This window comes from Anabrus simplex, chromosome 7 (genome assembly GCF_040414725.1).
Source record: "Anabrus simplex isolate iqAnaSimp1 chromosome 7, ASM4041472v1, whole genome shotgun sequence".
Taxonomy (NCBI): Eukaryota; Metazoa; Arthropoda; class Insecta; order Orthoptera; family Tettigoniidae; genus Anabrus; species Anabrus simplex.
The window spans coordinates 173,419,283-173,433,926 of NC_090271.1; the positions used below are offsets into that span (position 1 = coordinate 173,419,283).

The window sequence follows — 14,644 nt, forward strand, 5'->3', positions numbered from 1 at the left end:
TTTGTTCAAGAATTCAACACCATTTCATTCAAGAAATTTGAGTGTCCCTAGATCTACTTTTCAAAAGTCCAAAAGCCTTGGAAAAGATAAAAATGAGAGAGATCACTGAAATTAGAGTGGAAAAAGAGGATCCCTTTCTAATAAAATGTAAGAAATCTAATATGCCATTAGAAGAGTACTGTTCCTTCTGAATAAGTAAGCCAGGGAAAACTAGGACACTCCCTCCCATGAAGATGAAATATGCAAGAGCCATTCCAATGAATCCTGCCAAACTTAAGGACTTAAAAAGTCGAATGGACTACACAGCCAAAAACTATTTTGTGATATGTTTTTTCAGTGATCAGAAATCCAGTGGCTTAACTACCAGTGTAGTGCTGATGACAGTGGAGATGAAATACAAGCACAGTTTGGGGATTGGGAAGAAAATTCACACCGAGCTCGATGGCTGAAGTCGCTTAAGTGCGGCCAGTATCCAGTATTCGGGAGATAGTAGGTTCGAACCCCACTGTCGGCAGCCCTGAAAATGGTTTTCCGTGGTTTCCCATTTTCACACCAGGCAAATGCTGGGGCTGTACATTAATTAAGGCCACGGCCGCTTCCTTCCCACTCCTGGCCCTTCCCTGTCCTATCGTTGCCACAAGACCTATCTGTGTCGGTGCGACGTAAAGCAACTAGCAAAAAAAAGAAAATTCACAGCAGTGAAAACATAATCTAATAAAAGAAAACTTTCAGTACAAACACCTGTTCTGTTAGATGTATTACAATATAATTATATCTGTTTGTGTTATTTTACCAATAACAGTTATGTTGAAATTCATGAGTGTTAGTGCTGAAGACTGTCAATAACCCACATGTAGTTCTTAGCGTAGAGCAAAATGCAGCCTTATTTTCTTGTGCACATTTCTGAGAAAATAGTGTCTGCAGTTATTTCTGAATGATGCTCCAAATTAATAATTCTGTTCAAAAATTAGGATACTTGTTTTTCATCTCCTGAAAAGTACCCATTTGGTCGATAACCCACTTATTGTTCAAAGCTTAAAAGTCAACTATTACACTGAATTGCTGTGACTGTTTTTGGTTTATTTTTAATAATTTAAATATTTATAAAAACTTAGAAAAAGAGAATTCTGACTTTTTAGTTCAATCGAGCACTTAACTGTTTTAACAACTAATGTTGTCAGACCAACACCTGGTTTTAAATAGTGGAATTTTGTATCAGAGAACACCAACTGCATTTATACTGAAGAACAGACTGTGAAACACATATCAGTGCCCTTTGTGCCCATCTTTCTGTTCTGAGCAGGACTTGATGCTTGCCTGTAACAGTGCCCTAGTTGAGGCACACTTCTGGACAAAAACCATCTGATTTATGAACTAGGTCAATGCACTGTATTTCTTTAATCTGTTATGTACATATAATAGTTTATGCTTTTGCATCTGTCCATTATATTGTTCAGCTCCTTGGTTGAATGGTCAGCATAGCAGTCATCGGTTCAGAAGGTTGCGGGTTTACTTTCCAGTTAGGCCATGGATTTTAACTTCATATCATTAATTCCTTATTCATTTAATGATTAATTAATAATTGTCTGGCCGGTTACTCCAATGCGGTAATGAGTAGACTGTACAGACAGTTTCTCAACACAGGGTGTCAGACGGCAGTAAATAACCCGATTCCAAATGATAACCAACGGCTTTGGATGGAAGAGTTTCTTTAGGTGATGTGATGGTCCCCTCAGTATAGGAAATTACACTGGGACCCATCGAGTAGTGTCTGATGTCGGGTTAGGGACGGCTGCAAAAGGCATCTACTCCATGTTAGGAGCAGCCTGCTCACCTGCTAGTAGTAGCTCTAAAATGCTTTTTGGGAGTGGCGTCCCCATCATGATAACAGCCTCTGCCTCTGTAGCACTATTATCTGCTATCCTCAGAGGCTCAGGTTTGATTCCCGGTACTGCCAGAGATTTAAGAATGGCAGGAGCTCACCTCGATTGGGGATGTGCCTGATAAGAGATGCAACACCTCGTGATGAGGACATGAATTTACTTTACTTACAGTCTAAAATGAAAATGGGTCTTAAATCAGCATGGGAAAAGGCTAGGGTGTTCCCTGGAAGAGACATACAGTTCTTATGCTGGGGGAGCTATGAGAAGTAGGTGACCAGTAGAGAAGAACTTTATGAATGTGGCAATAATCAACCTCATGTCACTGACTGGAAAGTCGGAAGAGATTATTGAGTTTATGGAGGAGAATATAGTTACTGTATGATAGGATTAAGTGGGCTTAAGTGGAGAAGAAAAGGAAAGAAGTTGTGGAAGGAATATACTCTACTGTAGTGGAGGGCATAAAACAAATAATAGAGTAGGGATAGTAACTAGCAAGATCTTAGATGAGTATGTTTATAAAATGGACTACATAAGTGGTAGAATAATAAAGATACATTTAAGGACAAAGAATTGAGTAAAGGATTTATTCCAAGTGTATGTAGTCCAGATTGGATGCAAAGAAGAAAATGTGGACAAATTCCTGTAAACACTGAAGAGAGTAATAAAGGTAAAGGATGTGGGAAGTGACATGTGCAATGGGAGGATGCAACAGAAAAGGAATCGTACAAGTAATTGGATCTTTTGGATGTTGAAAGTGGACTGAAGAGGGAGAGAAGTTGCTGGATTTTTGTCTGAGGAATGGGTTTAGTGTGGGCAATATGGGGTTTAAAAATAGTAGAAAGGTTACAATGATGATGGGTAAATGAAAGGTCAAAGACAGTAATTGATCATTTTTTGGTGGAAAGAGCAAATTGTAGACAGTTCTTAGATGTAACAGTCTTGCCAGAAATATCCTCTGAAGGAGACCGTGGAGTAGTAGTATCAAGAATGGAAGGAAGAAGTGAAAATAAAAGAAAGGAAATTAAAAAATTAAAATATATGGATGCAAAAGAAAAATTCCAATATAAATTGAAACAGCACATACCCAGAACTGAGGTGGAGAGTGTGGAAGTGGAATGGGACATGTTCAGGGAGGCATTTGTAAACTGTGCAGAGATGCTTGTGGCAGAGCACACGAAAGAGTGAAAGTTGAAGAGATCCCATGGTGAAATGAGAGGTTGATGTAAGTGTAATGGACTAATATAGCTTAGAAAGAATTCTCTAAAACCATGGGTAAATGGTGAAAATATGAAGCTTGATTATTAGGTATTATTGTTATTGTCTATGTAGTTGTGTACGACAGGTTGTCAGTACGGACTTTGTTTGGTATAAATCATCGTCTTATCATTTATTATTTGTGTGTTGTACGATCTGTCTTGTGTAACAACACATGTGAGGTTATGTTACGATACGTCTGCTGTATGTATATTAATACGACTTTGTTTAATGTAAAATGTGTGTATGTAATGTGTATATAATTTGTAAATGAAACAGTCTACACAATTGACAGAGTAATCGGGAGATAGTGGGTTCGAGCCCCACTATCGGCAGCCCTGAAGATGGTTTTCTGTGGTTTCCCGTTTTCACACCAGACAAATGCCGGGGCTGTACCTTAATTAAGGCCACAGCCACTTCATTCCAATTCCGAGGCCTTTCCTATCCCATCGTCGCCATAAGACTATCGGTGTCGGTGCGATGTAAAGCAAATAGAAAAAAAAAAAATTGACAGCATCTCGTGTGAGCATCCTTGTAAATATGATGAGGTTAAGGACAGCAGTGAAAATAAGAAGCATGGCAAGTATGGAATAGGGATAAAATGGATGAAAGTAGAAGAAAGTATCAGATGTGCAGATGAGGTTTAGAGGTAATGTGATGAGACAGAATCCGAGAGGAGTGAAATCACATTGGAAGAAATGGAAACTTCTGGGCATAGATAAAGTTAGAGGTAGAGTGTGAGGAGGCAGAATCAAAGGGCAAAATCACAATGAAGAGGTGGAAACTGCTGTCAAATGAATGAAGAAGGTGGAAGAATGTAGTAAGTGAAGAAAAGAGGTAAAGCTGGGAAGGATTTATATAAGAGTTAGAAGAGGATGTGTGTAGTGGTAAAAGGATGCTATATAGACTTACAAGAAGGAAGAATCTACTGAAATCAGGTGAAAGGGGAAAAAAAAAAAAAAAAAAAAAAAAAGTAACACAACCAAAGGAGATATGGAGAAGATGGAAAGAGTACCTTGATTAACTCCTGAATGTGAGAAAGGGTGTAGATGAGGTTTTAGCGGTAGAGTGTGAGGAGAGAGAATCCAAGAGCGAAATCACAATGGAAGAGGTGGAAACTGCTGTCAAATGAATGAAAAGCAACAGGATTGTGTGTGGAAATGATAAATGTAGCAGTACCCATTGGCCTACAAATGGCTTTATAGGCCATGTATATGTATTTGAAAAGAATAATCGGTACCAAATTACTGGTCTAAAGGAGTAATAATACCTATAATGAGGGGGACAAGAAAATATGTGTTAATTATCGAAGAATCACACTCTTATCTCAGGTAGCAAAAATATTTGAAAGGGCACTAGAAAAGAGAATCAGAAGAAGGTGGAAGGGCAATTACAAATAGAGCAATAAATAAGGCTTTCAAAATGGTAGCTAGACACCAGACCCCATCATGAATATGAGGTAGTTAATGGAAAAACACAGGGGATACAGAAGAGATAAGGTGATGACATTCCTTGATTTATAAAAGGCTTACAATAGTGTACCCAAAGCAAAGGTATGGAAAGTAAAGCAACAGAAAGGATTTGGTAAACAAATGATAGAATATGTGCGAGCAATATACAGAAATTGTTGCAGCAGTGTCCAGAGACATGTGGGTAGAACATCGCTTATTATGATATACTGTATATAAAAACTTATTTTTATCATGTATTTTGAATAAATGTATCGGCTATAACGTCCAATGTTTTTGTTTTTTACATACTTGGGGATTGTTGAAAACCTGTAACATTATGTTTACAACTGCTAACGCGTACTCGGTGATGTCACAGCGCTTCACGATCGGTCGCGCTCTATCCCACAGTTACAAAGCCTAACAGAGAATATGTAGACAGAAAGACAGGAAATCCTGACAGGGAATTTCCAGAGCGGCGGTGATAAGCAGCTACTGAAAAGCCTCGGCCCATGGAGCTTATTGTTCAAGAAATATGATGTAATGAAAGACTCGTGTCTCTCACAGATATGGCGTGACCGATGGAAGGAAAGTCTTGTTTTCAGTAGATCATAGATTTCAAATCAGTCTGTGTTAAATAGTCAAAGCAAGCATTGCTGTGAAGATGAAACAAAATCAGCATCACAGAGAAATTGGATGTGTCACATTCATTGATTTCTGCAATTTGGAAGGACCAAAGATAAAATATAGTCTCTTTTTGAACAACATTCTTTAAAACTCAAGCGGGCCAGATCATCTGACCACAAAAGATATTGAAGAAGCTTTGCTTATATGGTTTTAAGCAGCAAAGAACAAATAATATGCCAATCAATGGACCTACAATCTATGTCAGAAAAGTTCCAGGACTGAGGTCTTAAAAAATAGAAAAGTTGCACTTACCAAGTAATTATCTTAGCTCCTTTAGTCCCATTGGCTACCTATACACAATCGCCAGCGTTTCAGGAGTTCTTGGGAGCAAGCAAGGAAATTGTCAACTGTGATGCTTGTAAGCTCATGTGTCACAGTCTGTTGCATGTCTGCAATATCTTGATTAAGCTTTCCATTCAGTTGCAATTTCACTCATGGAAACAAGGAAAATTGCAAGGTGAGAGATCAGGCAAATATGGTGGATGGGAGACAACAGTGACAGGTCTTGTATTGCCGTGCAGTAAGAACCAATCCTGCAACTGCCACAAATCGGGATGGCAACATCAAATTGCTTGTCTTGAAATGTTTCAAGACTTCGATGTGAAGAGTTCGGTTCATTGTTTCACTTGGTGGAACATACTCATGGTGAACTAACCCATTACTGTCAAAGAATGCGATCAACATTGTGTTTGTTCTCGAAGGTTGATGTTTGGCTTTTTTTCGAGGCTGGTGATCCAGGACTACGCCTTTCTGCACTTTCAATTTCTATAAAACACTTTTCCGCCTTGTCAGTTCTTTACATATGTTCTCTTCTCAGTGGTGCCAAAATATGAAACTAAATATTTGGACTTGATTCATTTGTACAAATACAGTTATCAACAGAACAATTATATATAAATCTTGAAATCGTACACATACCAGGTAACATAAAACCAACATTTGTTCCTTTGTTTACATTGCAACCTCAGAAATACAGCACTTGTCCTGGAACTTTTCTGACAAAGGGTGTATTCTTCAAGCAAAAGCAAATGAATTTGCTTGACGGTTGGGCAGTCTTGTTCTCCCTCTTGGATTTGACGTTTCCGAGCTCGCCATGACATTGTCACCGGGTGAGTTGGCCGTGCAGTTAGGAGCGCATAGCTGTGAGCTTGCATCCGGGAGATAGTGGGTTCAAACACCACTGTCGGCAACCCTGAAGATGGTTTTCCGTGGTTTCCCATTTTCACACCAGGCAAATGCTGGGGCTGTACCTTAATTAAGGCCACGGCTGCTTCCTTCCCATTCCTAAGCCTTTCCTGTCCCATCGTCGACGTAAGACCTATCTGTGTCAGTGCGACGTAAAGCAAATAGCAAGAAAAAAATGACATTGTCACTGAGAAAATTTATGGCGAAGCTGCCCATGTACCTGATGGCATAACAGACAAGTGGCAATCTAAGAAATGGCCTGCTTTGTATGAAGGTTACAAGCCAGATGATATATTCAATGCAGATGAAAGTAGCTTGTTTTATAATATGACACTGGCTAAGACACTGAAATTTGAAGTTAAACAGTGTTCGGGTGGGAAAATGTCTAAGACAAGACTCACTGTTACGGTTGCTGCAAATATGACAGGATCATGTAAAGAAATGCTTTTGGTGATTAGCAAATTGAGAAATCAAAGTTGTTTTAATAAATTCAGTCCCTGCCTGTAGTTTATGAAAACAAGGCAAAATCTTGGATGACATCTGAACAGCATAGATCTTATCTTTAAATTTTTTTTAAATTAATCACATAATCATTATCAAAATAAATTGTTTATTCACCTCACCCAACTAATGTAGATTAAAATGTCATTTAGAGTATGTAATTTTCATCTATACTGTAGGAGATATAATTTTAATTTTTCCATATAATCTTCATTCTGAAATATGAAATGTAACGATTTTAAGTGAAGCAAATTGAAGGGAAAAAAACCTGTCTATGCGTCTTTTTAGATTACGCTGGCTAAACCGTTAAACCTACATTGTTGATAAATTTCATATAACCATAATAGGTATTTTATTTGATCCTGTACTGTATTGATTTGTTTGAATCTATTAAAGGAAAGCAACGGGAAACTACCTCACTCCTCTTTTCCCTAGTATGCCTCTTCAGTGACGTCTAGGTTATCTATGACAGCTGTTGGCGGAACTGTGGAGGATCAAACCAGCCTTCGGGCTGAATACCCAACATACATAGTTTTATTTAAGTCCAGTACAGTATATGGGTTAGTCCAAGAAAGTTTATGCTGTTATGTGTTTTATAGCTTAGAAATACAGACAGTATAAAAGGGTGTGTTATTGACAAGGTGGACCCAGAATAAAACTATAATAGTCTCTTTGATAGATACAAACTGTAGACACAATTTCATCAAGATCAAGAACGGTTGTGGTTGCTGCATAGGTAAGAAACGGTTAATGAAAAGAGATGTGCTGTACAGAACTACAGTACAGTATATGTGTTAGTCCAAGAATATGCTTTGCCAATTTGCTTTACGTCGCACTGACACAGATAAGTCTTATGGCGAAGATGGGATAGGAAGCGGCTGTAGCCTTAAGGTACAGCCCCAGCATTTGCCTGGTGTGAAAATGGGAAACCACAGGAAACCATCTTCAGGGCTGCTGACAGTGGGATTCGAATCCACTATCTCGTCGCACGGCCAACTCGCCCGGTAGTCCAAGAATGTTTATGCTGTCATGTGTTTTACAGCTTAAAAATACAGACAGTATAAAAATTGCTTAAAAATGAACAATTAACGACATCCAATAAATAATTCCCTATAAAAGTATGAAAATTTAAAAAAATAAGTTAAAATGCACTTAAATGTTAAAAATTTATTTTATTCTGGAAAATTGCAGTTTGATGACCTTTAAAATCTCCATATTTTTAACTTTTATATTGCAGAATATAGTTAATTGCTACTGAGTATCATCTCGGTGTACTCAGAAAAAAGCTGATGCTTAATCAAAATCTATGTTCTACTTATAAGTACAAGATATCATAAAGATGCGATAATACTGCCATATGGTACTCGTCTCTTAATCAACACAGGATCACCTACTTTAATTCTCAGAGTTTTATTTTCTAGAAATTTAGCCACCCTCAGAGCTTAGAAATACAGACAGTATAAAAGGGTGTAAGCTATTGACAAGGTGGACTCAGAATAAAACTATAATAGTAGCCCTCATTTTTATAGGTAGTCTTCCATGACCTACTGTATCAAAAGCCTTGGATAGGTCAGTAATGACAGTGTCGTCGTCATTCCCCCCAAAATTTTCATCAGCTGGGTGGCAAGAATGAGTAGCTGGGTAGGGAATGCTACGTAAAATATGTGTATGATAAAATTTCACTTTATTCCCCTCAGGGCATTAACAATATCAGATAGGTAAGCATTAACTGCAAAATTGACCTATTTTAGTGTTATCATGAACAAGTCATAATATGATATTACTTTTTCTGTCGTTACAAAATTAAAATATACCTTCAACTTGAAAATTTATATGTTGATTCTTAAATTATCTGAGCCCCAGTTGTCTGCAGCTCTCTCATCATTGAATTCTGCTGACTCTGGTCCCTCTAGTTAAATCAGCATGGAATTGTTGAGTGTGGTCCACTTCATAAGATTCCTCAAACAGGTTTTAACCCTCTTCAAAGCCGATAATCTCCTTTCACAATCAGCTGTGCTCACAGTTAATGGACAGTCCAATAGAAACTAGTATTGCTAAATTTGGAAAAGATTCCTTAAGCTCACATGTTGTTGAAAACTACTTCATAATTTAGGTCTTAACGTGATGTAGCACTCTCCTTGAAACATTTGTTATGATTGTTATTAATTCAAGTATTGACATAGTATTTTGAACTTCTAGTGTTCTACTGCCAGTTCATAATTATGTAACACTGGGGCTTACCACTTAGTTGCTCTGGAGTGCAATACTATCTTTTTTTTTTTACAATTGGCTTTACGTCGCACCGACACAGATAGGTCTTATGGCGACGATGGGACAGGAAAGGGCTAGGAATGGCAAGGAAGCGGTCGTGGCCTTAATTAAGGTACAACCCCAGCATTTGCCTGGTGTGAAAACTGGGAACCACGGAAAACCATCTTCAGGGCTAGGGATTGAACCCACTATCTCCCGGATGCAAGCTCACAGCTGCACGTTCCTAACAGCATGGCCAGCTCGCCCGGTCCATACTGGTTTGTGACGTCATGCAGAATAGAATGCTTGCATGCGATTCCATGCTAATCCAGATACTACTCGTGCACAACAGTACATGATAGTCAAGCTAAACATTTAAACTCTGATGAGATTGAAGCAATTATGCTGACAATAATGTAGATTTGTCATTTAAATAAACAGTCATAAATTATTTTAATTTGGAATGCCCAATTTCTCAAATATGTATTAATAGTATGTAACTAGCACATATCTAGGTTATGTTAGCTGGGCAGTCTAAATGGTAGGGTGGTGCGCCGACAGCACAAAGATCTCGCTTCCTAGTGTCTGTAGAGTGTATAGTGTGGGGTTCTTCACCATCTTACAAGCTCAGCAGTTTGCACTGAATCATGAACGAGGCCACATGTTCATGTGAACAGACTCATTAAGTTCTCTGCAGTCTATTGATACCTGTTTCCCCACAACACAGCATATTCATGACCTTCTAGCCAGGTTGCACAGTGCTGGCACCCACCTTGTGGGGATTGCGAGGAACGATACTCTCATCATCTAGACCTATGAATTTACCTGCTATGGATATCTGTTCTCAGCTACGTCTAACTATCTTGGTGTCCAGGGAATCGGAATGGCTAGCTATCTGCTCTTCCAACAAGCCGAGAACACTTAAGTAGACAACTGCCGTGTGGCAGTCTTCTTTCCGGTCTTCATGCAGAGGCCATAGTTTTGTGTAGGCTGAAGATATGTCTTGGAAGATCTACGCACTCTTTACCTCGTGAAGAGGGAAGGACCCCCTCATCCTCCCCCTTCACCGTGGCTCTCCTTACAGAGAGCGTGGATCTGTCTGATGTAACACAGAACCTCAGCCTGTTGGAGACTCTCTAACTCATACTAGCCAATGATCTTGTCATGCTTTTTTTTACGTCGCACTGACACAGATAGATCTTATGGCGACTATGGGATTGGAGAGGCCTAGGAAGTGGAAGGAAGCGGCCGTGGCCTTATTTAGGGTACAGCCCAGGCATTTGCCTGCTGTGAAAATAGGAAACCACGGAAAACCATCTTCAGGGCTGCCGACAGTGGGGCTTGAACCCACTATCTCCCGATTACTGGATACTGGCCGCACTTAAGCGACTACAGCTATCGAGCTCGGTGTCGTGCGTTTTATGTGTGAGAGTGCACTAATCAAGTGCATATATATTTCAGGTGTTCTGTTCCTCAGGGAATCTACGTTCCCTTTTGATGTGTTTATGTCCTTTTAGGCTTAATAATTTTTTGTTGTTTTTCTTTTTTATTCATTTTCAAATTCCTTCATTTCATAAATTATTTTATTTTAATTTTTATCTCCACTTAATTTGTTCAGAGAGGATGGTCACCTAGTAGTACTTCCTCTTGAAATAAAAATCACCTCTACTATTTATCTGCAAGCGGAAAATTACAGGCCAGTCAGCTTGACGTGTAGTTTATAAGCTCTGGGAAAGCATTCTTTCTGATTATTTTAGATATGTTTGCAAAATTACTAACTGGTTTGATAGAAGGCAGTTCGGGTTTAGGAAAGGTTATTCCAGTGAAGCTCAACTTGTAGGATTCCAGCAAGCTATAGTAGATATTTTAGATTCAGGAGGTCAAATGGACTGTATCACTATTGACCTATCCAAGGCTTTTGATAGGGTAGATCATGGGAGATAACTGACAAAAATGAGGACAATTGGACTAGACAAAGGAGTGGTTGAATGAGGGACTACATTTCTAAAAAATACTCGTAGAACTCAGAGAATTGGAGTAGGTGAAGCATTATCTGATCCTGTAATGATTAAGAGCGGGTCCCGCAGGGCAGTAAAAAAATTGGACCTTTATGTTTTCTTATATATGTACATGATATGAGTAAAGATCTGGAGTCACAGGTAAGTATATTTGCAGAAGATGTTATACTGTATAGAATAGTAAATGAGGTGCAGGATTGTGAACGACAGCAGTGGTACTTAAACAATGTAGTGAGATGGACAAATGAGATTAAAAGTCAAGTTGTAAGTTTCACCAAGAGGAGAAGTCCTCTCATTCTTAATTATTGTGTTGATGGGATGAACGTACCTGATGGGGAACAATGTAAGTACCTAGGTGTTGATGTAAGGAATGATCTTCATTTGGGTAATCATATTAACGAAGTAGTTAGAAAAGTTACAGATCTCTTCACATGATTATATAAGTGTCTGGTAAGACTGCAGTTAGTGCATGGCTCCAGTGTATGGGACCATCACCAGGACTAATTGATACGAGAAATGGAAAAAAATTCAAAGGAAAGCAGCACGATTTGTTCTGGGTGATTTCCGACAAAGGAGTAGTGTTACTAAAATGTTGCAAAGTTTTGGCTGGAAGCCTTGGGAGTAAGGAGACGAGATGCTCGACTATGTGGTATGTTCACAACTAAATATTTTTTATTTTCCACCGTGTCAATACATTAGTTGCTTAAGGCAACTTATTGGTTAAAAGTGGTACATGTTTCGTATATTATTAACATCGAGCTGTCAGTGGTGAGTTGGCGTGGAATGACATAATTAGAAGAATAAGCTTGAGTGGAGCTTTTAAAAGTAGGAAAGATCACAATACGAAGATAAAGTTGGAATTCAAGAGGACAGATTGGGGCAAGTATTCATTTCTAGAATGAAGAGTAAGGGATTGGAATAAATTATCAAGGGAAATGTTGGTTAAATTTCCAAGTTCATTTAAAATACTTAAGGAAAAGCTAGGTAAACAATTATAAATAAATGTAAATATTAGGAAAACAATTGATAGGGGATCATCCACCTGGACAACCACCCTAAATGCAGATCATTGATGATTGACTGCAGTGTTTACTTGGCATCACGAACCACTGCAGTAAGTTCTGCAGCCATGACCACAAAGTTAGTTGCAAATGGAAGATTGTGGAGTTTGTTAGTTAATTCACAGAGGCTTGCAGACTGTGCGAATGAAGGGCATAACTATCTGTACTGAGGGTGTATGCATGTTTACTTGTAACATTTCATGTGAGTTTGAGATACTTCAAATTAAATACTTACTCATTTTATCTCCCTGTAGCAGTTAAGAAGGTAGGCTGTTGCTTACCACCCCATTCAGTCTTTATGCTTTCCTTGGGCCCATTTTCCTCAGTAGTAACATAAGCAGAAAGTACTTTTCCATATCCTGTATACTAGCTGCCAGGTCCAGTTACCCTGCTCTTCCCCACTGGTGTTTTTTTTTTTCATCACCATCATATGCATTTTCCAGCTGCTGGCTAGGTTTGCTTGGTGCCTTTTCCACTGTGTTCTAATATTACCATATTTGTACTAATTTGCAGAAATTTTAGAAAAAGTAAGTAGTCTAGTGTATTTTATGCGATGAAATTATACATTTTCACAACAACCATAATTGTTTGTCAATAATATGTAACTTGTCGGTCACACGCCCGCTTCCAGTACCTCATACTCCACATTTACATTCCCCCTCCCCTACCTGCTCTCCCTTCCTCTGATGACGCCAACAGAACTCACACAAGAGTGAACGTGTTGCCGACTTATAGTGTCAGCCTAGCTGTCTAGCAAGCAAGTTGTGTGCTGCAATAAAGGGGCTAATGGAGAGCAAGTTAATAATTTTCTTTTTTCACTTATGTTCTTGTTCTCCTTTTCCTTTTTTTCTTCTTTCCCCAATGCTTATTTTGTTTTTGTTTTTAAATCAAAATTTCAACATTATCAGTTCAGCACGTTTTTTTCTTATATTTAGATATTTCACACCCTTTTTTAAGGTTCTTCTTTCGCAGTTTTCTGTTGGTTGGCAGTATAATGATTTACTGTCCACAATTTGGTTTAGTTTTTAACATGAGTTTTAGACAATATTTTAAAATGAAGTACATCAACTCAGACAAACATTTTACTATATCTCCCACAAGATTTTATGGATTTTAATGGCTATTTTTGAACCATTTCACAACATTTATGACTCATTCTTCCTCTTGATGTTAAAAATGAAACATTTTAATTTAAATTCCTTTTATTGTATAAGAACGTAAGATTCAGAATCACATAGTCTCCAGAAATATGAACCCTGTCTCTTAAGTTAATGTACTGCGACATTGCTGTAGTAACCTTTCCGCTTGAGTGTATATTGTATTGTTAAAAAAACTTATATCCGTGATATTGTTCCAGGAAACAAGATACCGGCAGAGGTACCTTGATTTGATTCTTAATGACAGGGTGCGTCAAAAGTTCCACATCAGAGCACAGATCATTTCATACATCCGTCGATTTTTTGACAGCCTGGGATTTTTGGAAGTAGAGACCCCAATGATGAACATGATTGCTGGGGGAGCTACTGCTAAGCCATTCATCACTCACCACAATGAACTCAATATGGATCTGTACATGAGAATTGCACCAGAACTCTACCATAAGGTAAATATTCATTTTGCAGGTTTTCAATTATAACTCTCCTTTAATGTTGATCCACCAGTCAGGTTTTGTAAATTTTCCTTTATTTCCATTTTTCATAACCATTGGTCCTCATACAGTATTCTTACTATCCAAGTCTCAAGTAATCAAAATTCCATATTTTCCAAAACCGATCATAGAAATAAAATTATTGTGTTTCTATCGCAGCAAACAATTCTGTTGTTTCACAGCTCTAGTCTTAACTGTTCTCTTCTAATCACGCAATGCAATGTGTCCATTGTCTCACATCTCAAATCAATTTTCACTAATCATTTGATATGTCAGTGCTGTGATCACGATGTCAGCTGTCAGTCAGAGGAAAAAAAAAACATGAGAGTTCATATTATTATTAATTATCTAATTATAAACCCTTTTTTACACATGGTATATTAGGGTTATAAATAACAAAACTAGATCAATGCATGAAATAACAACTACAACTTAAAACTGAGAGTTCATATTAACCTTATTTGTTAATTCTGTTTAGTCCGATGAGTTTGTCTAATTTGTAATCAAAACATAATTTTTCAGTAAGCCTCTGTTTTAATCTTGATCTTGGTCCACATCAATGTGGATAATCAAACCTAAGAAGTAGGGTCCGGATTCATATGCACTAAAAACTCTGAAAAATATGCATGCACATATGCACTAAAAATGTTGAAAATATGCACAAATATATGCACGAAAATTAAAACAAAATACCGTATTTCACGGCATA

General features: G+C 38.0%; 1 protein-coding gene across 3 annotated transcripts in view; it reads left to right on the forward strand.

Moving 5' to 3' along the window:
* LysRS (Lysyl-tRNA synthetase) overlaps positions 1-14,644 on the forward strand; it is a 156,644-nt gene that overhangs the window by 70,955 nt on the left and 71,045 nt on the right. For all 3 annotated transcript variants that reach the window (XM_067151454.2, XM_067151452.2, XM_067151453.2), the window contains exon 5: positions 13,645-13,890. In XM_067151454.2, coding sequence (XP_067007555.2) covers positions 13,645-13,890 — 246 coding nt within the window. The remainder of the gene's footprint in view (positions 1-13,644; positions 13,891-14,644) is intronic.